The sequence below is a fragment of the Saccoglossus kowalevskii genome, chromosome 8 (assembly GCF_978046115.1).
Source record: "Saccoglossus kowalevskii chromosome 8, keSacKowa6.1, whole genome shotgun sequence".
In the NCBI taxonomy this organism is placed as follows: Eukaryota; Metazoa; Hemichordata; class Enteropneusta; family Harrimaniidae; genus Saccoglossus; species Saccoglossus kowalevskii.
In genome coordinates, this window is record NC_140648.1 from 35,555,420 (window position 1) to 35,582,950 (window position 27,531).

General features: G+C 34.2%; 2 protein-coding genes across 2 annotated transcripts; both read left to right on the forward strand.

The window, feature by feature from the left end:
- The first annotated feature begins 1,237 nt into the window (after positions 1–1,237).
- Positions 1,238–6,915, forward strand: LOC144346238 (uncharacterized). Its single transcript, XM_078007098.2, has 4 exons — positions 1,238–1,472; positions 3,563–3,710; positions 5,156–5,282; positions 5,442–6,915. Exons 1-4 carry the CDS (start codon positions 1,238–1,240, stop codon positions 5,796–5,798), a joined length of 867 nt encoding a protein of 288 aa, XP_077863224.1. The 3' UTR covers positions 5,799–6,915.
- Positions 6,916–9,942: 3,027 nt separating this feature from the next.
- LOC102802177 (uncharacterized) lies at positions 9,943–27,072 on the forward strand. Its single transcript, XM_085503008.1, has 4 exons — positions 9,943–10,425; positions 11,928–12,087; positions 23,770–23,899; positions 25,909–27,072. Exons 1-4 carry the CDS (start codon positions 10,143–10,145, stop codon positions 26,245–26,247), a joined length of 912 nt encoding a protein of 303 aa, XP_085359134.1. The 5' UTR covers positions 9,943–10,142; the 3' UTR covers positions 26,248–27,072.
- Positions 27,073–27,531: the final 459 nt, after the last annotated feature.

Below are 27,531 nucleotides of genomic sequence, written 5' to 3' on the forward strand. Positions count from 1 at the left end.
ACGGTGATATGGTTTGTCACATTTTAGGAATGCCAACTCGTAAAGTGGGGGAAAAAACATAACTCATTGCCAATACATTTACGAAAATACCACTGCATTGTACAATTGGTTACGTGACAAGCACTAAGCATGACGACAAACCGATACATTTGAAATTCCACACATTTCACATAAACTTAGCCTCACATGTAGGCGTGAGTGGCAACTTGGCCGGCCGAACGGCATCACACCCAACTGTGTCGAGTTTGGAGCATCGCGGAGGGCGCAACTCACGCGACCATGTGAGGCTAACACAATGACCTGGTTACGACATAGACCTCAAAAGACATGTTCTTTCTTGTGATATAACCATTTACCCTAAACTGAAATTATATATTAATTATTATTAGTGACGTAAGTGATGCGCGTGGTTACTATATTATAAGTATTGAGACCAATCCTACACTGGTCACACTCCTAAGTCGATTGAGATCGGACCGCGAACGGTTTCATATCGGATCGGTAATCCTTAGTAAAGGTAATGGTTGAAAATATAATATAAACTAATAATATTACATTTTCGACTGGTAGATGAAATTATTATCAAGGAGAGTTTGCCATTTATATTCATATCAATAATCTCGAATCCCAGCTTCCTTCAGTTGTTTTGTCACAAACACTCACGTGTCACGTGATAAAAATATGCAGATTGATAAAATAAAGCGTATTTACTTTTAATCCTTTCCAAGAATTACGTATAACATGCGTTCGCTAAGCAAACAATGCATTTGTTAATAAATAAATAAATCGATTTATCATTATATATACCATTGTTATTACTATAGTTTAATAGAAATCATTTCAATATTTCAAAGGATTAAGTTTTTTTGACTTACGTGTCATCAACACTGCTCACTGCATGATATCGTGAAATGTGACATAATGATATTAGTGTGCAAATTACAGTACGTGGCTAGATTTCACTTCTGGTTTGTTGAATTTCACGCAGCGTAAATAGATCGCGATTTTTGCGTAAATGAATGTTATCACATTACTATTTTAAATAATATGCAAATGATATCCGATCATGAATGTGATAATAGGGGAATAGTACAATACCGAGGGCGCCAGCTATTATGGCTGTCAATCAATCCGGCTGTATGCAAACTTGATTTATAGTGCTTGTGCCCGTATGTATACGATAAATAACAACAGCCGCCGCTGCGTCAGTACCTGGAAGCCTGCTGGTCTGTTCAAAATGGCGAGCATCACTGCGATGATAATGGTATCAATAATATCACTCGTGAGTAAGGCGAACCCTATGACACTAGTAGTTGACGACACAGATGCGATGCAACAGAATCATGATTGGCTGCGAGTAGATTATCCAAACCCTCAGACACGTATTGGATCCTTACAATGTGGAAGATTGTCAACAACACGCAATACATCGTTGATTTGTGACCCAAATGGTGTTTTAGATAAGCAACAAGGTATATAGTTGTTTTTATATTTATATCTGATGCATGCATAGGGTCAGAATGTCTGAGCATGACGTGGATATTTTGTAATGTTTGGTATGTGTATACTTATTAAAGGAAAGTCACTCAAGTCAGCGACTGGCAAAGTTTGTTCACAGTCCCTTTATCAGATAGAAGGATAGAGTGACTGTGGGTTGTTTGACTTTCGCACTCTTCTTTAATTTAGAGACTCAACAATTGACCTCTACAATTTTCAATACAAGAGCACATATGGTGTGTAAATTCCAGATTGAATGGTAACTATCTCGGAAGGCGTATAACATTATTCGTAGAACAATTGTACTTGGTCGTCCCGGTAGACAACAGTAATTTGGCAATTGCACGAATAGACGGTGATTATGATCATACTTATAACAACAATTAAACGCTGTTAAACGCTGTGATATTGTTCACCTTCACGATATGGAAATATAGGTGACTATTAACAAAAATAGCATTCAACTTGCCAGTACGACGACCCGACAACTAGGATTCAAAGAGACAAAGCATAAATACCGCAATATATAGTGAAACGTTTCGTCTGTGTCACGTGATTTAGTAAACAGTCCAGATCAACATTACACACCAGCACTAAATACAGTAACGCGCACTGAAACATTTGTTTTTTAATCTGAACAAAGAAACCGAGTGTTGTTTCATTGAGGTTTTAATTTATATTCAAATATCGGTTGGTATATTATAAATTAGAGGCGAGGTCTCTATATGTATGCGACCACTGTAGGTCTATTCTGCCAGTAAAATGTTATGATGTACTAAGACAAGACTAATCATCGTACGTAATTATTATTCCTTCGGGGCTTCTAGGTCATTTTAATAGCCTTGTGACTCGTCGTGGAGGTCGCATAGTTGTCTCTTCACTATAATTAAAACTATTTTAATTCCTTTTCAAATTGGATGAATGTCTGCATGACTAAAATATTCATGGATTATAATGTATTTTGAAAGTATCGTATTATGTGTTCTAAGCCACAGGAAACACCACACTAGTTGGATGTCGCGATTATTATTGAATCGACGACGTGTATCATACACTAACAACGCGTAATTTGCTACATACTTGACTCGACACAAGTCCCGGAAATACTAATTTAATAATATTCATATTGAGTGGCACTCACATACAATTACTAGCAAATTATTTGCAGGTTTCTCGAAAATTCTGAAATGAATCACTTGTATATTTATGCATACAAATTAGGTTGATAGATTATACGCGGTCCGGGTGCTAGAAACTCATGTTAATATCAGCGCCATGGACCACTATTGTCTACTACATGTACATGTAGCATTGCTAGACAAATCGTATCATTTACCTTCGTTTAATTGGGTAATTATCAACATTGAAATAATTGCGTAACAAGATTCTATGAATTTTAAGATTTGAAAAACCAGAGTGGCAGCTGAGTCATCCTTTCGTGAAAGTGTTAATTATTATATAACGCTTTTCCACAGTATGTTCATCAAACACGACCATGTTATATGTATATATGCCCGCAAGTAACGAGAATATGGCAAATTGTGGACGAAAGTGCGTGATCCTTGCTGAATGCTAATCTCAAATATTTGAGGGAATTATTAGAAATTTTCATTTATAGGCCACCTGAAAAGTTTATGTTTATAAAATTACGTCGTGCATGTATGCCGTTATGTGCAAGCTACACTCAATGAGGAACAAAATGAAATTGGTTGCTATTGCATCTTATTGCTTTCTATTCTAACTAAGTCAATTGAAAATGGTTGTTCGACTGGAAACAACGAATTATCGTAGACCATGAAGCAGTCAAATGGATGAATACCATTGAGCGAGAAGCAGTTCAGTCGTATCCGGGTCGCATCAGCGTTCAAATATTATCATCAAGGAACGTTCACTAACATGGGACACATAGATCAGTCGTGGATCGAAGCATGTGTATATTTGAAATAAATGTGTACTAGAGAAATAGTTGCCCTCTTATAATTTAGTGAATAAATGGTTCAAATTGTCAATTTGAGAAGTTTTTGTTCAAATCGATTTCTAATTTATTTTTTATGTTTCTATCCAGCTGATTCACTTGATGAATTTCTCGATGCGATTCGTGAATTGACACCGTGTGTCTGCCCTCAATGTAACACCAATCACACAATGCCACGGCCTGGATACGTAGTTGCCATAGCAATCGTTAACAAAATGGACGGAGAATACACAGATCAGTAAGTATGAACTTTTCACAATACACACAGGGAAGCAGACTTTCTTAATATTGACTTCATTGTAATGCAGTTTCCAAGAATACCCAGTCACAGTCACAGTACCTCGCTAAAAACATTAATAACACTGGAATCCAGAATGGCCTGGTAAATCGCTATGTATTCGGCACATAATTATGTATCGTCACTGATTGGCTGTCTGTATGACTTCAGTACATTACCATGGGAACTCACATGCCAGTGCGCAACTGACCAATCTAGTCAGTAACATTTATCTGTTGCGGTCAAAATATCATCGAAATGAATGGACGTGTTTTTTTCCGTATACATTTTGTATTTCCATTCATATCATTTTCGTTAACAAAACTATGAATACCTAGAACATTTGGTAAAATTATTAAACCCGGGCAAGGGACAATCCGTGATTCAGGTTTGAGTTAGAGAATTGTCGTTCTCATTTGAATCTGCCGCATACAAGACACACTCATATACTGCGTGTTTCTACTTGTATAAATCGTCTGCAAACGTCCACTAATCATCAGAGATCAGTTTTTTTTCAAATTACATTGTACTTGAATAATGAAAATATATAATTGAATGGAATCGTCAGTGACATTATAATGTTCCTGTTTGAATAACTACAAGTACATGTCTGTCAATGTGCTTGTAACCAAGCACTGTGTTACAAAGATCATATTGAATACGCATCATTCATAGCGCGTTTGTTTTCAAGAGAGGCTTTCACGACCGCTGTTCGTCGACCAAAACCTCACCGGGGCAGTTGGATGCATATTTGATTTGATTTGTTCACGAATTTCAAGCAAAAATACAGCTACAAAACTGTAAGATAATAAAATACATAATTAAAAATAATAATAATAAAAAAATTGAACGGTTTTAACATTTTAGGAAAAAAGAAACTGTTTACAGAAACCTAACGAATCAAAATCCGTGATAATTAAGGATACTATTGTAGTCGTCGGTACAAGGGCCGGCATAGTGCAACTGAAAAATTGTGTCCTATTCACGGGAAATGGCATGCAGAACGCAGAGACTTGGAAGGAAAGCATTGAAGAATTTCTAATACAATCTTGGAGAGGGATTAAGTTTTATTAAGGTTAATATACCGTGACAGTTATTGGCTTCACCAATTTTCCCGAAATCCAATGCGCTCTTCTAATTGAAATCACGAGGTTTGTCCTGGGCGCGACTTGCACTGAATACCGCCGGTGACTTCTTCGATACTTTCCAATCACCTAAAAATACCCAATTAAAGCTTGGTAACGTCCCAGTTTGTACTCGTTGATCTGCGCAACAGTCAAAGTCGCCATCCTTGTTTATATGAGACACATACACCTCGCGCATGCGTGGCGCGACGACTACCACCCTTCACTATCACTTCCCACTTTGTCACGTACCTCTAAGTGAAAAATGATTGGTATTTGTAGATCCTGTCCAACAGAAAAGGAGAGATTGCAAGAAGCTGAACAATGGGCAGACTATCTATTGGAAAGTTGGAAATTAGGAAGTTGTGGGAATGACATCGTAATATTCGTATCCCGAGAAGATGCTGTGGTAAGAAATACATGTACATGTACTAGTAACTAAGTTTGGTTAGAAGTGCGCCGCCAATGATCATCGGTTTGCGGGCTTTTGTTTTTATAGCATTGTGAAAATTGATAGTAACTCCTACGTAGATTGGTGTCAATCAACTAATATTCATTAACTTTGCAGATTTCTACGTCAACTGGGAAAAAGACGTCAGAAGTGTTATTTGAATCACATATACTCCATATCAGGTCATCTTCCGAGAAGTACTTCAAATCGGAGGATTACTACGATGGATTGCTGTACATACTGGAGGCATATAATCGCACGTTAGTAACAGGGAACGGTGCGCATCATATGCCATTCACTGATTTACAACTCTATGCTATTGTGTTCTTTTCTGTCTTCATTCCGTTTATGGTCTTCCTCTTGGTCGTCGTTATGTGTTATTCCCCCAAATCTAAACCGAGGCGGATCCAGCTACGGGAGGAGGATAGCGAAGAGGAAATACACAGCTTTAAATCGGGATCACAAAGAATATAATAAAAATAATTGACACTAAAGTGATGATCACTATGATGTTTGTCAGTTGTTATAACGGAGGTGATGATAAACTCGTGCAAGAAGTTTACAGGACGGATGTCAGTCGGTTTCATGGCTGTGAAAGGCTTCAAGGTGATTTCATCTTCTGCGCTCTCGATCAGTGGAACTGATGATAAAGGTCGTGCTGCGACAGCCAAGCATAAACCAAACGTTGACAAGTGTAAATGCATGCAATCTGAAGTACTTTTGATCGCAACAAACTGCGTGCCATTACATGCCACGATAATTTTAATAAAATTAAGACATGGTTGTTATCACACTACTAGTTACTGCGTGCTACGTCACATATTGCTTTACTATTTATATTTTGTTTTTACCCTGTAGTTAAACAGTGGTAATAATTGAGAAATATCATGAATATGATTATATATTATTACAGATGATCTCATTGTTCTTGCTCATTTTTACTCTCATTATTACCCTGTGTGTGTCATTTTATATATTTTCTTTGATTTACTTGTATCAGTTAAGTTCGTTTATTATTAAGGCCAAGATTCCATCATGTTTATAAAGAAATGAAATGACAAGTACTTTTCCCGCCGAAATGTAATTTACATATACTCTTCACGTTAAAAAGTTGGTCAGTATTTTCACCGTCAACAAATTTACTCGCGATGAAATTTTAACCAAACCATAGTTATGACTGAATATTATGCAATGCTGGTGGAAATTATTAATTATGTTTAGTTACGTATATGGTTTGCGAGTAATGTTGTCCCTAACACTGTTTGTTCTGAATTATTGTTAAGCCGTTGCTTTACGTAGGAAATCCAAATTTTCTGCGATTGATCACAATTTTAGTAGCCAATGCATTACGAAAATCCGCGAAATAATTACGCGAAAATTACTTGGGCGATTTTTTGGAAGGAAACATTTTTTTGAATTTTTACTGATATAAAATATTGTTCGAGAAACTTGAATATTAAACAATGTTATTATAATGACCTCATTGTTCTTGTTCATTTTTGGTCGGAATTGTTCACGACATTTGAATTATTATGAAAATAAAAACAGCTTACGAAAATACCCCTTACTCATTTTAGGGTAAATGTACAAATTAGTGGTGGGCTTGTTGATTTTTTCATACTTCTTCCCTTGAAAACATTATGGCGGACCTGAAAATACCAAAATCAAAGAAATGAGGAACAGTAGTATTGTGTGGACAAAATCGTAACATTGATCATTATTTTTCATTATTGATCACAATTTGACAATTGCGTTATTGGTTTAATTTGCCTCAATACCCAAATTAATGAGTGTGAGCTATTCCCAGATTTTCAATAACATTTTCCAATTAGAGTACATCATATGAGACCTAAAAAATACTAGATTGCCGGGATTTACGAATGAGTGGCTACATGATGTAGCTCACGGGCAAATACATACACTGTGTAGTTAGTTGTACACAGTATATAGTTTGTATTTATGCCAAATATCATTATGCAAACTGAATTGTATATTTATATAATCTTTGATCTTAATAACTCATATTTGATGCTTTAATCTATATTATATCAAGGGGTTGGCAGATATATGGGAATGTATAGATTATACGGCTATCTTGGACGCCATCTTGGACTTCATAGGGTCATGAGGGGTCACAGAAGAATGGCAACATTGTTTTTTTTTCTCGTTCTGAATTTGATAACGAACATTATCGATATTGCTAACTTTTAACAAGCATTGCACACGGGTCATAATTTACCTTCATAAGCTTATACACTATTGTGCTAATATTATTGATTGCACCCACACACATGATAATTATGCACATGTGATTTGTGCTAATAATAATATGCACATATCTCAATTTTAAATCTGTTTTCAGTTCTACATTGAGGTGCAAGCTGTATTCTGATTTCTAAAACGTTGGGCCTGAATATAGTGATATCAATGTACGTAATGATGACGTCATAGATTCTGTGATTTTATTTCAGATTACATACCTTTCATCTAACGAATATCATGTAATTAAAACAATTGTGTCATTTGTTTACTTACTAGTAATTATGCAAATTCCTGGGTGCAAATTATGTCATGTTGGCTGTACTAACTGAAATTCATCAAACAAGTGGAAATGAGCTCGGTGATCATCAATGTAACAGCAAATATATGTCTTGCTGATTTCACAAGCGGGTCCCATGTTACTTGTTCAGTGTTTATACGGCTAATATAAACGATGTTTTAAAAAGACTTCCTCAGCAGGTTTCTCATAGCATTACGAGACTGGGTAATGCAAGATATATGATAAATTATATTATCGAACGAATACTGACATGTTTGCTGCCAAAAGTACGTTTTTATTTTACAATAAATCATCCTATATTGTTTTTATCTCGATGAAATATCAAATTATTATTTAATGGTTGCGTGATCCCAAATGTGGCATTTACATCCAGGGTAACGTCTTGTTGTAAGTAGTGAGGTTGAGAATGTATCCATGGAAGGTTTGAGTGCGCCTATGGGGTATGTCCGATAAGAAATTGGGTTTTTAATTCTGTCAAAATCATAAAAAATGAAAAAACAGACATTTTCAGAGAAAGGTTTGGTAAAGATTATCAATATATATTCGAAAGTCAAACATGTCATAATGCGAAATATGCAAAATACTATCACGTAACATGACTTTTGCTCAATATTTTAAAAATAAATCACTCTATGGAAATGTCACGGTACAATGTGGTCGTGCGCGCACGTTTAGCATACTAAAACGCGAAATGTGCCTGACAGCTTAAAGATTAGTATAGCCTAGATATATCATGTGTTTGGCTTGTTCATACAAACAGAATTAAAGTAAATACTATATGTGTGTTTGTTATATTGCTTTACACGAGCATAATTAATTATCGACTGGACTCTGAGTATGCCACATAGGAACTGCTTTTATGCCATAGAGACTGGGAAATGGTTAAATCACTTTCGGGATATCATTTCAATTTACCCAGAATGTTAACAATTCAGTATGTTTGGTATGCAGTTGTAAAAGATATTCAAGCAATATGTAAACTGAAATAATTGTTGGTCAAACTTCGTCGTTCTCTTCGTCAAATTGGTAAACTAGCGGAGAAATAGCTAAATAAGTCAAATATGATGGATGGCACGTGTCTGTACGGAAGCGTTTATGCTGTTTCATCGGACGACTACCGCCCTCATCATATTAACAACGAATATTTTAATTGTGATATTTGTTCTATATTTGGATATAACCCATTCACCAATCCGTTGTGAGAAGCACGTTTAGTTTTATTTCCAAATCTTTCAAAATGAACTCACGTGCAGATATATTCAAATGTCACGGTACAGGTACTACTTTAATAAATTAAGGAGAAGACCATTAGAAACTCTTAGCGGATCGATGGCAGAAACACTGCGCATTTCCCTCTTCACTTAGTTTTGTGCTAATTTATGTTGTTTTCATGATTAATTTGCTGTATTTGTTAACACTCTGTGGAATATTTTTCTCTTTTGAACCCTGGGTTTTGTTTTCCATGATTTTTGCTATGCATTTTACTTCCAATTCCGTCTGCCTGCGGTCCCAAAGTTTCTAATGGTCAACTCTATAATTATCAAGCAATGTCAACCTGTTTACCTCAGAGTACACACATCCCATGCGTGCATGAAGATAAAATGCATTATATTCCCAAAGGGTCAAATGCTTTGTTATTAATATGGTTATTTCATGTTGCGTGGTTTCCATGGCAACCAAATGAGCATGAATTGCGCGCTTTGACAACGTCACAGGATAATGTCCCGATGATAATATACTAGATATGAAGAACAAATAGTTGTATTCCAATAGCTGTTTCAGACTGAAATTTTCATTAAAATGTATCCAGTGAATCCAGTGACCTCCGAAAGTTTAAGTAGCAGTACGATCAAGTATCAAGTTCTCAGTCTCAGTAATCTAAATATATATTTTTATCCATAATATGATTTGTTTAAAATCACAATTTTATACCAGGTGTTACCAGGCAATCAATTAACGAATCCCTATAGTTATTGTAGTGACGTTTACTAGTATGTTCATTTTCCGATTCAAGAACGCCCTGCGTGGGGCCGTCTGCTTTATGTAGATTATGTGGTCACGTGCTAACCGGTTTTATACAACACTCATCACATCGTCGCTGTTTTAGTCGTGGATGTCATACTGAGAATTGTTTCTATGCGTGTACTGATGGATCGTGGTCGGCGACTATTACCACAGGTCAGTTCGGACAGGAATCGCTGACGTTAGATAGAACAACGTAGAGTAAAGTGGCAACGTATTGAGGTGAAAGCGGAGCCATGAAGTATACCTGTTTCATGCAGTCTGTAGTGTCGCCGTGTATTATTATTATTGTCGTTTACGCGGCAAGTGTGTATTCCAGACTGAACGACACCGAACAGAATCCGTTCTATTCTGCGTCCAATGCATTGGTCGGACAAGATAATAGCGTACTGCACCGCGAGTGGTGGATCAAACAAATGTACCCTAATCCACAGACGTTCGATGGGTCCATGGAATGTGGTCGCAGAGGAAATATCTCCTGGATATGCGACCCGAATGGGATTTTAACAGCAGAACAAGGTCAGTGTCATAATTTAAAACACATTTTATGTGCATTGTCTTAGTATTGACCCTTATTAATAATAGACATAACAAGCTGCATGCTACGTAACAGCTGAAGAGAATCCATAAAACTAGTGTTTTACACTGGGTTTTGGGGGTTTCATCTCCAAATCAGTAAATACGTCAAGGTGTTACAATACATTCACACTACATTATAAAATTAATATTTTAACGTAGCAGCCACCGTATACATGCATAGTAGTTGTAACATTTTAAAGTCAACCAATCATTCGATGGTTTTATAGTAGAAATGCTAGGTACCACCATGGAGGTAGAAATGGTACCACTGAGATGTAAAGTTTGTGTGATATCCATGTACGTAATGATGACGTCATAGACTGATGAATGGAATAAATACTGGAGTTAAATGCTAAATAATGTTGATATGACAATGATGTATTTGTTAAACATGATATATACTGTAAAATATGTCTTTTTCGCGAATTTAGTGAGAGAACTGATTCGCTAATTCAAGATGTTGCTAATGACTTTATTATCAATTCAAAATGGCCACCAAACGTTGATTCGCTAAATCACCATTTCGCTATTACGTCATTTTACCACAATTCGCTAAAATTGCATGCCGCTTTTTCAACATGTTTTACAGTACACTGGTTACACTGCCTGTAGCAATATGTGGTTTTAAATATTTATAAAACTTAAGAGAATGGGTTTGTGGTGTTGATAGTACCACCACATTAGACACTGTGCCCAGAAAAAAGGAAAGATAAAAATAGTTTAATTGTGGCTGAAACATAGTCCTGCTACAATAGTGTAACTGTGGCTGAAACATAGTCCTGCTACAATAGTGTAATTGTGGCTGAAACATAGTCCTGCTATGATAGTGTAACTGTGGCTGAAACATAGTCCTGCTATGATAGTGTAACTGTGGCTGAAACATAGTCCTGCTATGATAGTGTAACTGTGGCTGAAACATAGTCCTGCTACAATAGTGTAATTGTGGCTGAAACATAGTCCTGCTATGATAGTGTAACTGTGGCTGAAACATAGTCCTGCTACAATAGTGTAATTGTGGCTGAAACATAGTTCTGCTATGATAGTGTAATTGTGGCTGAAACATAGTCCCAGTACGATAGTCACTGAGGCAAAAAGCATTCCCCCGTTAGATATTATTGCCAGATACTCAAAAAGACTTGAGTAATTTCTCTGTCTCATTAATCATAAATCTTGAGCTGAGCTGGATTAATTTGGATAACTGATAATCCAGATAAATAATCACACATTGATTTGTATTGCAAAGCGATTGATTAAAATAATGTTTGGGCTTCCAGATTGTTGAATTTTTGATAATCAGGATTCAAGAAATACCATAATCCACTTATTAATTTAACTATGAACAAATTATTTAATCTATTAGTAGTGCATGCTTTATTTAATGTTCCATTCAGATCTCTGTTTCCTTGATGTGCTAATGTTTTTTTTGTATTTTTTCCACATAGCTGATAGCATAGAAATGGACCTGGATGAAATACGTCGGTTAACAGCATGTACGTGTCGGGCATGCAGTTCAGATGAAATCATACTGGGAGACGAGGAATATTATGGATTTACTATTGGTGTAGCTTTGGTTGCAAAAATTATGCCAACAATGAAGCCAGGGTGAGTGATGATTTTGATGTCTACAATATTTTGGATTTACTACCCTGTAGCTTTGGGTGGGAAATTTATGCCAACAATGAAACTAGAGTGAGTGAGTGATGATGTTGATGACTTTACAATATGCAAGGTAAACCTGTGATCAGATTTACATACTCATTGGGGAAACATTCAAGTGAAGTAGAATACTTTTTGATTTCAGTGAACTTGGTGAATCAAGATAATGTGCTTGGGTGCCTTTTGATGGTATATTCTCTAATGCAAAATATATTCCCAGAACGACGAGTTTGTGAATTAACCAACTCTGTACTGAAATTATTTCAACTGAAGCGATGTTTAGTACACAGCTAACCACCTTCCCGATCACGTCATATTGTAAATAATTAAACTTTCCAAGCAACCATTCTTAATACCATTAATCCCATTAGTATTTATAGTACAACTGCGTTATAATCCTAAATACATGTAGGTAATTTTAATATATTTTGACTATCATTATTACAAAATTCATTTTTGGAATACCAGTAAGAAAATAAAGTATGCATTGGAAACAAATTTAAAAGAAATATACCTAAAACATAGTTAAAAGTATGGTAATTTATTCCTTGTATTTTTTTAAATTCGATGAAGCGAGAGTGAGGGCTGTCGTTAATTATTCGATGCATTTCTAAAAGATAAGATTAGGAATTGATCTTACGTATAATGCATAACAAGTGTATTTGGTATGTAGCGCAATAACAAATAATAAAAGCATATTTTATTGTAAATATTAATACCTGTTTGATATTTTAGTAAATTGTAATTCTATAATACCAAAAGATCTCATGTAATGCAAAAAATTAAGGCGTTGACCAAACATTTGACGCAAAAATAAAATCATTTGATTTTGAACTTGAATTCCTATTTTTAGCTCCGCTGTCGACTTTGTTGAGCGAAGCTTATCATATGAGTTATTGTCCGTCGTCGTCTGTCGTCCGTGTCAATGTTTTACTTTTTCGACTTCTTCTTGAAAACTACAAGCCTGAATGCTTTGATACTTGTTGTATATGTACCTTGGGTAGACCTCTCTTAGATTTGTTCATTTCATGATGATATCTTCAATTCTCTTCTTGTTAAAAACCACAAGTCCAATTGCTTTGATATTACATACATGGGTACCACAAGTGGACCTCTTTCAGATTTGTTCATTTTGTGATGATATCTTAAATTCTCTAATTTTGGTGAATATTTTTGTCATTTTTGGTAAAAAGTGATATTTTCAACTTCTTGTTAAAAATCGCAAGTCCAATTGCTTTGATATTGCATACATAGGTACTACATGTGGACCTCTCTCAGATTTGTTCATTTTGTAGTGATATCTTTAATTCTCTAATTTTGGTGAATATTTTTGTCATTTTTGGTAAAAAGTGATATTTTCAACTTCTTGTTGAAAACCGCAAGTCCAATTGCTTTGTTATTACATATATAGGTACTACATGTGGACCTCTCTCAGATTTGTTCATTTTGTAATGATATCTTTAATTCTCTAATTTTGGTGAATATTTTTGTCATTTTTTGTAAAAAGTGATATTTTGACTTCTTGTTAAAAACCGCAAGTCCAATTGCTTTGATATTACATATATAGGTACTACATGTGGACCTCTCTCAGATTTGTTCATTTTGTAATGATATCTTTAATTCTCTAATTTTGGTGAATATTTTTGTCATTTTTTGTAAAAAGTGATATTTTTGACTTCTTGTTAAAAACCACAAGTCCAATTGCTTTGATATTACATATATAGGTACTACATGTGGACCTCTCTCAGATTTGTTCATTTCATAATGATATCTTCAATTCTCTAATTTTGGTGAATATTTTTGTCATTTTTTGTAAAAAGTGATATTTTTGACTTCTAGTTAAAAACGGCAAGTCCAATTGCTTTGATATTACATATATAGGTACTACATGTGGACCTCTCTCAGATTTGTTCATTTCATAATGATATCTTCAATTCTCTAATTTTGGTGAATATTTTTGTCATTTTTTGTAAAAAGTGATATTTTTGACTTCTAGTTAAAAATGGCAAGTCCAATTGCTTTGATATTACATATATAGGTACTACATGTGGACCTCTCTCAGATTTGTTCATTTCATAATGATATCTTCAATTCTCTAATTTTGGTGAATATTTTTGTCATTTTTTGTAAAAAGTGATATTTTTGACTTCTTGTTAAAAACGGCAAGTCCAATTGCTTTGATATTACATATATAGGTACTACATGTGGACCTCTCTCAGATTTGTTCATTTCATAATGATATCTTCAATTCTCTAATTTTGGTGAATATTTTTGTCATTTTTGGTAAAAAGTGATATTTTCAACTTCTTGTTAAAAACTGCAAGTCCAATTGCTTTGATATTACATATATAGGTACTACATGTGGACCTCTTTCAGATTTGTTAATTTCGTGGTGATATCTTTAATTACTTAATTTTGATGATTATTTTTGTCATTTTTGGTGAAAACTGATATTTTTGAATTCTTGTTGAAAACAGCAAGTCCCGTTGCTTTGATACTATACATGTACATATTGTTTATTTTCTAATGATATCTTCTGTTCTTTAATTGAAATGTGCATTGCTAACAGCAGAGCTATCTCAGCCCACAGGCTGCTTGTTTATAGTTCAATGTCGAAATAACTATCTTTCAGAGAGGAACACAATCTAAATAAAATAATATGCAGTTTGGGCTCATTTGAGAAAATAATTAACAAACAATTACAATGTACAAGAAAAAATATTGTGTTGCGTGTGTCAGGGAAAATGCCCGGAAATGGTCATTAGATACTCGGGTAATTTTTTCAATTGCCTTTGAAGGCTAAAATTCATGTTCTGTCGTCGACAGCAACGGGCAAATTAATTAATTTTTCTTTTTTTTGATGTGTTCTTGACCATATTTTCTTGAAAGTTGCACAAAACACTGCCAGACATGTTCCATCTTGCAGGAATTGTTTGGCGAAAAATGAGGGGGGGGGGGATGCTACGCTTGAGCCAATGTTTTGCTAATATTCAAAATGTATTAATGGGAATTTGGATTTTTGTCATTAGACTGTTTTATTTCAAAATTATATGCCACCACCACCACATCAAATAAATAGTTATTGGCTAGGATAATATCAAGTAGCTATCAGAGTAACTACACTATATGGGCAGTCTTTCTGTACATCAAATAAATAGTTATTGGCTAGGATAATATCAAGTAGCTATCAGAGTAACTACACTATATGGGCAGTCTTTCTGTACATCAAATAAATAGTTATTGGCTAGGATAATATCAAGTAGCTATCAGAGTAACTACACTATATGGGCAGTCTTTCTGTACATCAAATAAATAGTTATTGGCTAGGATAATATCAAGTAGCTATCAGAGTAACTACACTATATGGGCAGTCTTTCTGTACATCAAATAAATAGTTATTGGCTAGGATAATATCAAGTAGCTATCAGAGTAGCTACACTATATGGGCAGTCTTTCTGTACATCAAATAAATAGTTATTGGCTAGGATAATATCAAGTAGCTATCAGAGTAACTACACTATATGGGCAGTCTTTCTGTACATCAAATAAATAGTTATTGGCTAGGATAATATCAAGTAGCTATCAGAGTAACTACACTATATGGGCAGTCTTTCTGTACATCAAATAAATAGTTATTGGCTAGGATAATATCAAGTAGCTATCAGAGTAGCTACACTATATGGGCAGTCTTTCTGTACATCAAATAAATAGTTATTGGCTAGGATAATATCAAGTAGCTATCAGAGTAGCTACACTATATGGGCAGTCTTTCTGTACATCAAATAAATAGTTATTGGCTAGGATAATATCAAGTAGCTATCAGAGTAACTACACTATATGGGCAGTCTTTCTGTACATCAAATAAATAGTTATTGGCTAGGATAATATCAAGTAGCTATCAGAGTAACTACACTATATGGGCAGTCTTTCTGTACATCAAATAAATAGTTATTGGCTAGGATAATATCAAGTAGCTATCAGAGTAGCTACACTATATGGGCAGTCTTTCTGTACATCAAATAAATAGTTATTGGCTAGGATAATATCAAGTAGCTATCAGAGTAGCTACACTATATGGGCAGTCTTTCTGTACATCAAATAAATAGTTATTGGCTAGGATAATATCAAGTAGCTATCAGAGTAACTACACTATATGGGCAGTCTTTCTGTACATCAAATAAATAGTTATTGGCTAGGATAATATCAAGTAGCTATCAGAGTAGCTACACTATATGGGCAGTCTTTCTGTACATCAAATAAATAGTTATTGGCTAGGATAATATCAAGTAGCTATCAGAGTAGCTACACTATATGGGCAGTCTTTCTGTACATCAAATAAATAGTTATTGGCTAGGATAATATCAAGTAGCTATCAGAGTAACTACACTATATGGGCAGTCTTTCTGTACAATATATTTTGCTCAACAATTCATGTACAACTTAATAAATTAACTAATTAAATTAATAGAAATTACATTTTTTATTTACAAAAGAGATTCCACAGCATTTCCTGATCAATTGCGATTTGTTCTAAATACGAAGAAATATTTTATAGTAGCCCAAATCAGCTTTGATAAAGAGTTATTGTATATCATATTGAACTTCAACAAAACATCACCACAAACACAAAAAGTTACCAGTGTTTGGTCAAACCGGTGGAAAAAAATCGTCACTTTCGGAATAACCACGAAAAATAATACCCTAAACTGGAACCATTTAAGCTACAATATAATCATAAAAATCATAGATGATTTTCGTTGCATTCAACAGTGATATTTGAGTGTGTTTGTGACTTCTTTCATCATCAGGTGTGCTATAAAAGGGTGGATTGGTTGACTAATCCAAACAGAAGGGATCTTGTTGAAATCTTGTTATATATGCGTTGGTTGAGTAATACATGTAATACAAAATAAAATACTGTGAAATATTTTAGGTGGAATTAATTTTCGCTGAAAAAACTTTTTGGGTGTTTTGTGTGGATTTTATTTTCACAAGTTGAATGTAAAATATAGGAAAAAAAGTATATTCGCTTGATTTTATTCAGCGAAGACAGCGAAAATTAATTCCAAGCGAAAATAAAATATTTTACAGTAAATGTAATAATAATAATAAAAAACAATTCCAAAATAATAGAAATATTAGTAAAAGTAAAACAAAATATATGAAATAAAATTCATGCTGTACAATACTTAAAATTTTAGTCAGATTGAGAGGAACATGGTGTTGAGTTATCATTACTTCATTGAAAATTGACCACCATCAAATATGTAAGCATGAAAATACCCTAAAATTCACAATGTTTTGATATCGCTATTACCATTATTCGTCTTGGTTCGTCTCATCTTGGCTGGAACGGTAGATGTCATGAACACAGAAAAAACATTTTCGGGGATATCACCCATCAAGCGAATATACAACTTATTTTGACCACGCTACTACTAGAGCAAGTACGCCATGACTTGACTTGGTCCCCTGGGAGATACATGTAGGTCTATTGAGCAATACATGTTTGGAATGCTAACGTATAGTAAGCTTAGGGAATCTAAATATTTTATACGTAGTTTGTACGAGTATTCTAAACTTTATGAGGTATACAGTATGGCAAGCATGTATTCTAAACTGCTGTATACGCATGCAAATGCGATCAATGAATATCATTGTCGTTGTTGTTCCCTGCGTTAAATACGGACACTAATCGTTGGAAGTGAATGTAGCATTAGTGAAAGGATAATATAAACACATGACCTTAAAAATTAGTAAAATCCATTTAGGTTGGTAGATGGCTAAGATAAAACATGTTGCTGCGACACTGTATCTATTTAATGAGATAACGAGATGTCTTATAACGATGTGTAGCAGAATTACAAGAACACCTGCTCTTTTTGATGATGTCACTGCTACATTTAGTGTTTTCGTAGCTTAACTATGGTACTCTCTACAGTGAAGAATGATATTAGAAACTCATTTTGCAAAGCAGTTATATTTGTATATCATTAATATTGTACACTAAAATAATGAATAAATAATATTAACCATTCAATTTAATGTATAACTAGCCAACTTGTACAGTAATTTAGGTTGTGTCATATGAACGAAAATATGAAATGAGCAATATTTCTAGTTTGTTTTCATGGAAATTAAAATTTACAAATGATTTTGGAAGATCAATATCGTGAAATATTCAAATTAAATACAAATGTACAGCTAGAGCTTATAAGATGCATTAAGTGCGGCTCAATGCTTAGATCATTAAGTATTCCATTATAGTCTTCCACAAAGGGTTCAGATTATTAAGCCATTTCAAGCAGAATTAAAAATTTTCGCTATTGAGCATGTTTATATGGGATAGCACTTATCATTGTATATACCGCGAAAACTATTATCAAACTAGAAACTCGCTAAATTAAATGTTTTTTAGAAACAACAATAATTTTCTGGTGATACTAATTTTTTTATATTTATGGTATCATAGCAACATAAAGAAGAATCATCAATTTGGTTTGTTATGTTTTATCAATCATTTTCTCTTGAGGGATTCATATCAATTTACATCACTGTACTGACGCTTTTTACACATTGTGTAAGATGACCTTTCAGAACGTTTTATTATATTAGCCTAAATATATGTCACCCACGAAAATATTTCTCAAAGTAATCATCATTTAGGTTGAAATACTCACTAAAAATGAACAGATTCTTTGTTTGTTTATTCTATTAATTTGAACAGCAGACACAAAGTAAACAATGACATCTTTTTAAGTGGATTTTTATATCACTAACCCAATTTATATGAAATTTCAATAATTATAAATGTTATTGAAAAAAAAGGGCAATATAATGATTAACATTTTTTTATGTAATGTACAAAAATAAGTGAAATTTAGTAATTGTTGATTTTTGGTAATTGTGTGTACTGTATTTACTCTATTAATATTTGTTTAATGCTTGCATTAGACAGTATTTAATTGCTATGTTTACACGGCAGCATTCTATTGCAGCCGAACTACTGCTCCTCCCACCGATTAACGAGAGATTATCTCCAATGCATTTACACAGTCAAGAACTGAACAAGAGCTGAGATCTGTTCAGTTCGATCAGAGCTGAAAGGAACAGTGCCCTCAAATACTTATTATGAAAACAACATAGCTGAAAAAGATTTTGGTGTCGTGCTTGTGAACATCAAGAGAAAAAAGAAACAGTCATGAGTTTGAGACAATGCACTGATGTTATGATTTAGGTATCTTGATTAAACAGGATACACGGCATACACTAAATGTGTTACAGCCTATTCGCTTAAGTTTTTGTCATGCAAAATTATCATCTTGTAATTGTTTAAAAATTTGTAACAGTTGTCAAACTAAACCTAGTAGGAACATGTCGCCGTACAGTGACTGCTTCTACGATTTTTGTCTTTGGTGTCTTTAAAAAAGTTTCTTTCCAATGGATCTGATCAGTGATTGGTCCCTTCAATATTTGCCGCATAATTTTGAACGCCATTTTTCTGTTTCCCGTTTAGCTATCATTCTACCACAGTATTTCTTTACTCTGCCAAATAGATATTCGGGTACATACCTCTTTGTAAAGCCAGAAATTATGTGAAATTACAATTGATGTTGACTTGATAATTCAAATGTCTGGTTACTTGAAGAAGACGATTGAGGGCATGATTTCGGCCCAATAGTTGGGCCTGATGCGTATACACGGTCGAGCCATGTTTAGGGACATGGACACTTATTTGCATAATATTGTAGCTCATTATTTGCATAATTTCACTTGATTCCTTGTCTGTTTCCTGCCACCTTGTTTGGGAAAGTTGTTTCAATTTCGCTTGGACTTGTATTTGAATTTGTGCAGTTTGAAATGGAAAGATCTTTATCCGGAGTGTGTAATGGTAGAAAATGTGGCACTCCTACGGTACTACCACGCTGAGTATATTGCTCCCACTACTAGAAGTGCAATTGTCAATTTATTTATTTTATTATTGTTAATAAATTTTGTCTACCATCATTCTAGTTGTGTCTTAAAAAGAACATGTCTTTAATACCATGTTGACACGTGTGCCACAGAGCCGACTAACTTGGTAAACAATTGTTTAATTGGTCCTGTGTTCATACGTGTATAAAATGCTGGTGTTGTTATCGGTCGTTTCTTTAAAATACTTTAATGTAACTCCAGAGTGAGGCTGATGTTAAGGGCGTGCTTTTAATGTATGTACTTTTAATAGAAAAAATACAGTATTTCAATTATGTTATTATTCCTTTTAAACATAATAAGTAAAGAATATAGAAAGTTTAAAAGCACTATTATATTTAGATATTTTGATGATTGAAAGACAAAATGTAAACCAAAACTAGTTAATTTTTTCTTCAGAATTTAAAATAGCCAATCACCATCCATGGTTTGCACTGTAAAGATAAATGACTTTGTTTAAATGGCAGGTTTATTTTCTGTCAAACTGTATCCTTGTTACTCTTCTTAATAACATATGTTGCAAGATACGACTGAGAAATATATATTCCATCTTTGCCATGCAGCCATGGTTCATTTATTCGGCAGTCATCTCATGCAGCATCATACCTTGGCAGAACTTTCACTATAAATGCAATCAAACACAACGGCACATACTCTGGTACATTTCAAGCACCATGGAATGTTACCATGAGAAATCAAATGCAAATTTTTTTGGTTTAAATTTGGAACTGATGCGAGTTCTTACTAGAATGCTGCTTGATGAATCCAGCTCCTTGGTGCGCCCAATCAAATCATTCAATTAAACAGAGGTTGAATACAGCTTTTCTTAACACAATCACTCACGGGTTCATAGGGAAGGCCATGGATGTTGGATTCAGCGAAACGACTGATGGAATTACTCATTGTGTTTTAGTTTCACTTTTTCTGCTAATAAGCGAAAGTCATTAAAGGAAAACCAAGTGAATATGCGCCAGCATGCATTCACCATGAGAATACAAGTATATGTACATCAATGAGTGACAATTAAATTGCAAATTTATACTTAAAGTAATGATGTTCAAAACAAAGTGTAATTAGTCCCCGTTCGGACGCTGTCCGAAAACGGGGACTTATGTTTTGACCTCCGTGCGTTTGTGCGTGCGTCCGGACCTGTATCTTAGAAATGCCTGGACCAATCACAATCAAACTTCACACATACATCATACATGATATCATACATATGCACGTCAATTTGTTTCATGATCTGATTCAAGATGGCCGAATGGCGGCCATTTTTGTGTTAAAAATCATCAAAATCGAGCATTTCCCGGTTGTTTACAGATGGATTTTGTTCAAACCTTGTATATACGTTGGACATTATAGGACCTTGATGCACATCATTTTGTTTTACGATCTGATTCAAGATGGCTGAATGGCGGCCATTTTTGTGCTAAAAAATCATAAAAAGCAACCATTTCTCGGCTGTTTACAGATGGATTTTGCTCAAACTTGGTATATACATTAGACATTATGGGACCTTGATGCAAATAATTTTGTTTTTCAGATAACATTCAAAATGGCCGACTGGCGGCCATTTTGTATTAATCAATGTGGTTCTCGTGCCATATCTCCAATATATTGTTTTGACTGATTATGTTCAAATTTTAAATATTCATTATACATCATGTCATAGATATATTAGTTTGACGATTCTATTCAAAATGGCCGAATGGTTGTCATTTTTGTACTAAAAAATCATCAAATATCAAGCATTTCTGGCATTTATGGATGGATTTCGTTCAAACTTGGTACATACATTAGACATTACGGGTTCCTGATGCACGTCATTTTATTTTTCAGATCAGATTCAAAATGGCTGTCTGGTGGCCATTTTGTTTTAATGAATGGGTTTCCATACCCATATGTCTGACTTGTTTTGTCTGATTATGTTCAAATTTTTAATATTCATTATACATCATGTCACAGATATACGGATATACATGTATTGGTTTGATGATCTTTTTCAAAGTGTGCTATTTTTGTGCTAAAAAAATCCTTGAATATCAAGCATTTCTTGCATTTATGGATGGATTTTGTTCAAACTTATAACACACGTTAGACATTACAGGTTCCTGATGCATGTCATTTTATTTTCAGATTGAATTCAAAATAGCTGACTGGTGGTCATTTTGTTTTAATGATTGGGCTTCTAGAGCCATATCTCTTAAATACTTTGACTGATTATATTCAAATTTTATATATTCGTTATACATCATGTTATATATATATATATATACATGTATTCAAAATGGCTGATTTTGAATGCTGTTCCAGAGCAATATCTCTCAATATGGACAAGTACTTGTTTGAGGATCAGATACAAATGTCAATCATTTTAATGTTAAAAAAATCATATTCCTGACATGGTTATATTCCAGCTATATTACTATAAACATAACTATATATCTCAAATTTGATAACTAACGGGGACTGTGCCATGCATGGCTTGTTGATACTAGCGTTTATGTCTATGTAACTACAATATCGGAAACTATCTTAGTTGAATGATACAACAGGAAATAGAATTCTCTGTTCGGCTCCTAATCGGTTAGTCCAGTTAAGTATACATGAATAAATCTCCTTTAAACCTCTTACACATACTACTCTATAATGCTGTCCCAGCAATGTAATGCTACCCTAGGGAGATCTTACCTTTGCGCTTTAACTTTTTGAGTGTTACGTTAGTGAAGTTAGATTTCAAAATATGCTATGCAGGTCACAGAATAATGACATATTGCTTTCTTTTATTTATATTTAATTTGAGATACTGTGAATTTATCCCCAGGTCATCATATGTGGGTTAAGTATTTCAGGCATGATTCAGTCGTAAATCAACGTTTGACTCATCAAGCAAAGAATTGACAATGTATGCAATTGATACTATGCTTATATATGTTGAATCTCAAGTTTTCCTGTCTGCATGTGTTGCACTGATATCGCATGAACCACTAATATTCAATGAAATTTGGTACAAAAGGTGATCTGTGATAATCCCATGACCTGATTAGTTTTTTCATTGAATTTGTGCATATTAAACTTTAATACCATTCTGATGTCTGACAATTGTACAATGTATTGATGTGTGAGTTATAAAACATTCAAACAAAACAGTCTCAATTACCATTTCTTCATTTTTCTTCTCCACAGTAGCTGAAATAGGATATTTGTGCATTGTTGTGAATTTCTCTAATTTGCATAATAATTAGCCAATTTTAGAATTAAATTTCTGAACTCATTTGACAAACTACATAATATATTTCAATGAAATAAGGCAAATGGGCGATTTAGGATAACCCATATAATAATTAACATAACATTTCCATAGTAATTAGCAAATTTTTTTTTGTAATATTTGAAAACCCATGACATTTATTTGAATTTGTTTACATACACAAATTGTTGTTCTATTCACCATTCAATCATCTAAATAAATCATTACCATCTGTGGCGTTTATAAAATCATTCTTTGGACTAGCTGCTTCGATGATGTAATCTAATCTTTTATTGGATATTATTCAAAGAGTGCCCAAAGTAGTAAACGATTGCCATATTATCCAATCAAATCATGCATCTATTGCTATTATCCAATCAAATCATGCATCTATTGCTATTTTACAGAGACGAACAAACTGACGAAGATTTGACAGCAGAAGCTCAGCAATGGGCTGAATATTTATTACACGATTCATGGAAACTAGGGAATTGTGGCAATGATGCTGTGGTTTTCATTTCCAAAGAGGATAACAAAGTGAGTATTTATACCCAGAGAATAGAGCTCAGTTAATAAAAGAAAACTAGTGAAGCAAAAGATAACACAATTTATAGGTAACAAACATCAAATTTGTAAACCAGTCAGATAAAAAAAAATTTTCTGGGGGGAACTGCGGTCACGGCAGTGCCTGGACGAATGACTCAGGATCACCACATTCCTCTCTGTACCCACGCCACGCTCGGCGCCCAGGTGAAAATGATTGCCATGTCTCGCCATTTTATTTCTTCATCCCCCCCAACCTCGGTGTCTCAACACCCCCTTATATATGGTGTGTAATTCCTCAGAATTGCTTGTGTTTTCGACATCAAACGTGCAACGCCTCGACAAGGCGTGTGCTATTGTAACCTCAAGAAAAAAAAAGTTGATGACGAAGACAAAAATGATAAAACATGTTTATACCATTTTATTTATTCACATTACTGGCAAGGTGAAAATAGATGACTTACTGTGAGAAATGATTTATTGTGGTGTTATTTATTTTGTTTTTTATTTAGCTTGTACATGTATGTTGTTCATAATTGAGATCTACAGTTGAATTGTTCATGCTCGTATTCAGTATGCCTCAATTCTTCCTTGTGTTTCTTCATTTCAGTGTTAATAATTCAAAAATGGCAGTCATGTATGAACTACTTAACTTATCATACTTATTTGATTTTCAATTTTAGTACATGGAGTCACAATACAGTTGTATTCCCGGGCATCCAATTTGCCCGGACATGATACATAATGGTCTATTGAAATCCAATATCCGTTGACTACTTTATTTCAGTACCAGTGAAGCCAAATAACTCACTGTGTTAATGTCTCAATCATAAATTAGTGATGCATGCTTTAGGAAGTCTTATTTTTAACTTCTCAGACATCACTTGACTGACAAAACTCCACCAGATGAAGAGAATAACTTTTCAATCAATTTAATTGTCATCAATGTAATGTTTATACTGTAAACCTTTGTAAACCTCACACTAGTAATATTTTCATTGATACAAAATTTTAAAAGTCTAAATTATCTCATGCAAGTGTCAGTCCTTACCCTCTCTTTGAGGGACATGTCTTCACTGTGGTAATTTATGATCATAAATAGAATGGACAAAAGTGATACTGTTGATCCCTTTATTAAGCCCCCCCCCATAACATACCCATATGTGATCCCAACACCCACCTCAAAGGATCATGGGAAATGCATTGCATTCTTGGTACTCTGTGCTTAAAGCATGTAATGAATTATGGACGAATTGTATCTTGATTGTCCTATAAACTACCAGGATGATCAACAATTGGCTTTGTAAATTACCATGATGTGTGACCTTTGGCTATGTAAATTACCATGATGTGTGACCTTTGGCTATGTAAATTACCATGATGTGTGACCTTTGGCTATGTAAATTACCATGATGTGTGACCTTTGGCTATGTAAATTACCATGATGTGTGACCTTTGGCTATGTAAATTACCATGATGTGTGACCTTTGGCTATGTAAATTACCATGATGTGTGACCTTTGGCTATGTAAATTACCATGATGTGTGACCTTTGGCTATGTAAATTACCATGATGTGTGACCTTTGGCTATGTAAATTACCATGATGTGTGACCTTTGGCTATGTAAATTACCATGATGTGTGACCTTTGGCTATGTAAATTACCATGATGTGTGACCTTTGGCTATGTAAATTACCATGATGTGTGACCTTTGGCTATGTAAATTACCATGATGTGTGACCTTTGGCTATGTAAATTACCATGATGTGTGACCTTTGGCTTTGTAAATTACCATGATGTGTGACCTTTGGCTATGTAAATTATTGAGATGCGTGACCTTAATACCGGGGGGGGGGGGTGTATGTGACATGTCGGCCTTGTACATTATTGTTTTTTTTACACATGACCTTAATTGGATGTGTGACCTATTGACCTAATAAATTATTATGATCTTTTCTATTTCATGAATGATACAATGTCATTGAAATGTTACTTTCTTTCAGATTGCCACTGTCGCAGGAGAAATGACAGCAGAAATACTGACTGTTCCGAAAATACAGAAGATACATGAAAATAACCAGAACCATTTCACAAATCAAGACTATTACTTGGGCATTCAAATGCTTATTAAAGAGATTAACGCAACTTTGCTAAACGGCAGTGAGCCTATTGGCTTGTCTTCAGTTGCCATTTATGGTATTGTGTTCCTAACAATGTGTATACCACTGCTGACATTTGTTGCAGTACACAGTATGTGCACTAACCACAACGGCAGTTTTCGGTGTCGTAAAAACAAAAAACATCATCGACATAACCCGGTTTGTGTGGCTGCATCTGTTTAATTCCACCAATTACATAACTGTAGTATTCCTTATCGACTATACAAAAAACGATTGAGGATTAATAGCATTATGGTACTTGATACACATACGACACACTTTTGAACAATGTATGTTGTTTTCAAAGATCTTCACGGCAGTGCATGAGGAGGACCAACAAGCAAAGAGAAATAATGTATTAATATATATATATAAATATGACATGAATATTATATTCTGTCAGATCTGAGCACGTCTGCAGAATGGACTAGGATAAATGTAATATTTTATATTGTGTCAAAACTTGGATTTTACTAGATGTTCTCAAAAAGGAACACTCATTTGGGACATCACCAGACAGGTAGTTTAACTGATAGTTAATGAATTTGTTTTACCAAGTAATTAGTTAATAGTCATTTTATCCTGGATGGTATATTCAGTATTATACTATTGCTAGTTGAAGATAAGGTTTATATTTACCCCACACAAATAATTAGTGCTCAAGCATTGACATATCGTCCGTTTACATTATTTTTTTCCCATTTTGGGGGTAAATTCATGGAGGCTTTCATCAGGTGACATGTTAACCAATTTTATTATTAAATTGATGGTTCAGCTCCACAAATTTGTGTTTAATATAGGGAATTTGCTGTTTGTGAAATATAGTGTCTTAATTTGTTCCAGTCTACTAGGTTAATTTATTGTATATTTGAATTACTCAATATACTGTAATTTTGAATGTAGTATTTGCTACTTGTACACCAGCTAATTCCCATAATGAATTTCTGCACCATTTTCAATTAACATATAAGCAATAGAAAATAATTTTAGAAAATTTAAAAAACATAATCAACTTCTCTTTATGTTAAATTGTCACTGACTTTAAGCTCCTCTTGTGCTGAGCACAACATTGGGAGGTCATGTCCGTCTGTCTGTCTGTCTGTTTGTTTGTACACATCAATCATGTTCCACCATTTGTGACTGACTTGTGGGTATCAATTGGTACTGACACTGTGGACAAGATCAGATTGTTTTAAGTTTCAAATTTGAGCATAATAATGCTACTTGTAATTTCAAGGCCATCATATGTGTGCATTTCTCTAATGTTAATTTTAAATCAAATGGACAAAATTACCCATTTGCTACTACATCCATATTTAAAAAAAAATCAGCCTTCATAGGCTGAATAGATGTTTCAAAAGAATTACAATGTGGATTAAATTTAATTTGCATGCTATAGTGAACAATGTACATCACAAATTTTGTGACTCCTTGTTCTATAGATCCCAGTAAAATATTCACTGCTAC

What these genes read in the sequence shown, in the direction of transcription:
- LOC144346238 (XM_078007098.2), top strand. Translation starts at nt 1,238, where the DNA reads ATGGCGAGCATCACTGCGATGATAATGGTATCAATAATATCACTCGTG. An exon ending in GACGGAGAATACACAGATCA is followed by an intron (nt 3,711 to 5,155) that starts GTAAGTATGAAC and finishes TGGTATTTGTAG; the next exon opens with ATCCTGTCCAACAGAAAAGG. An exon ending in TATCCCGAGAAGATGCTGTG is followed by an intron (nt 5,283 to 5,441) that starts GTAAGAAATACA and finishes TTAACTTTGCAG; the next exon opens with ATTTCTACGTCAACTGGGAA.
- LOC102802177 (XM_085503008.1), top strand. Translation starts at nt 10,143, where the DNA reads ATGAAGTATACCTGTTTCATGCAGTCTGTAGTGTCGCCGTGTATTATT. An exon ending in ATGCCAACAATGAAGCCAGG is followed by an intron (nt 12,088 to 23,769) that starts GTGAGTGATGAT and finishes GCTATTTTACAG; the next exon opens with AGACGAACAAACTGACGAAG. An exon ending in TTTCCAAAGAGGATAACAAA is followed by an intron (nt 23,900 to 25,908) that starts GTGAGTATTTAT and finishes ACTTTCTTTCAG; the next exon opens with ATTGCCACTGTCGCAGGAGA.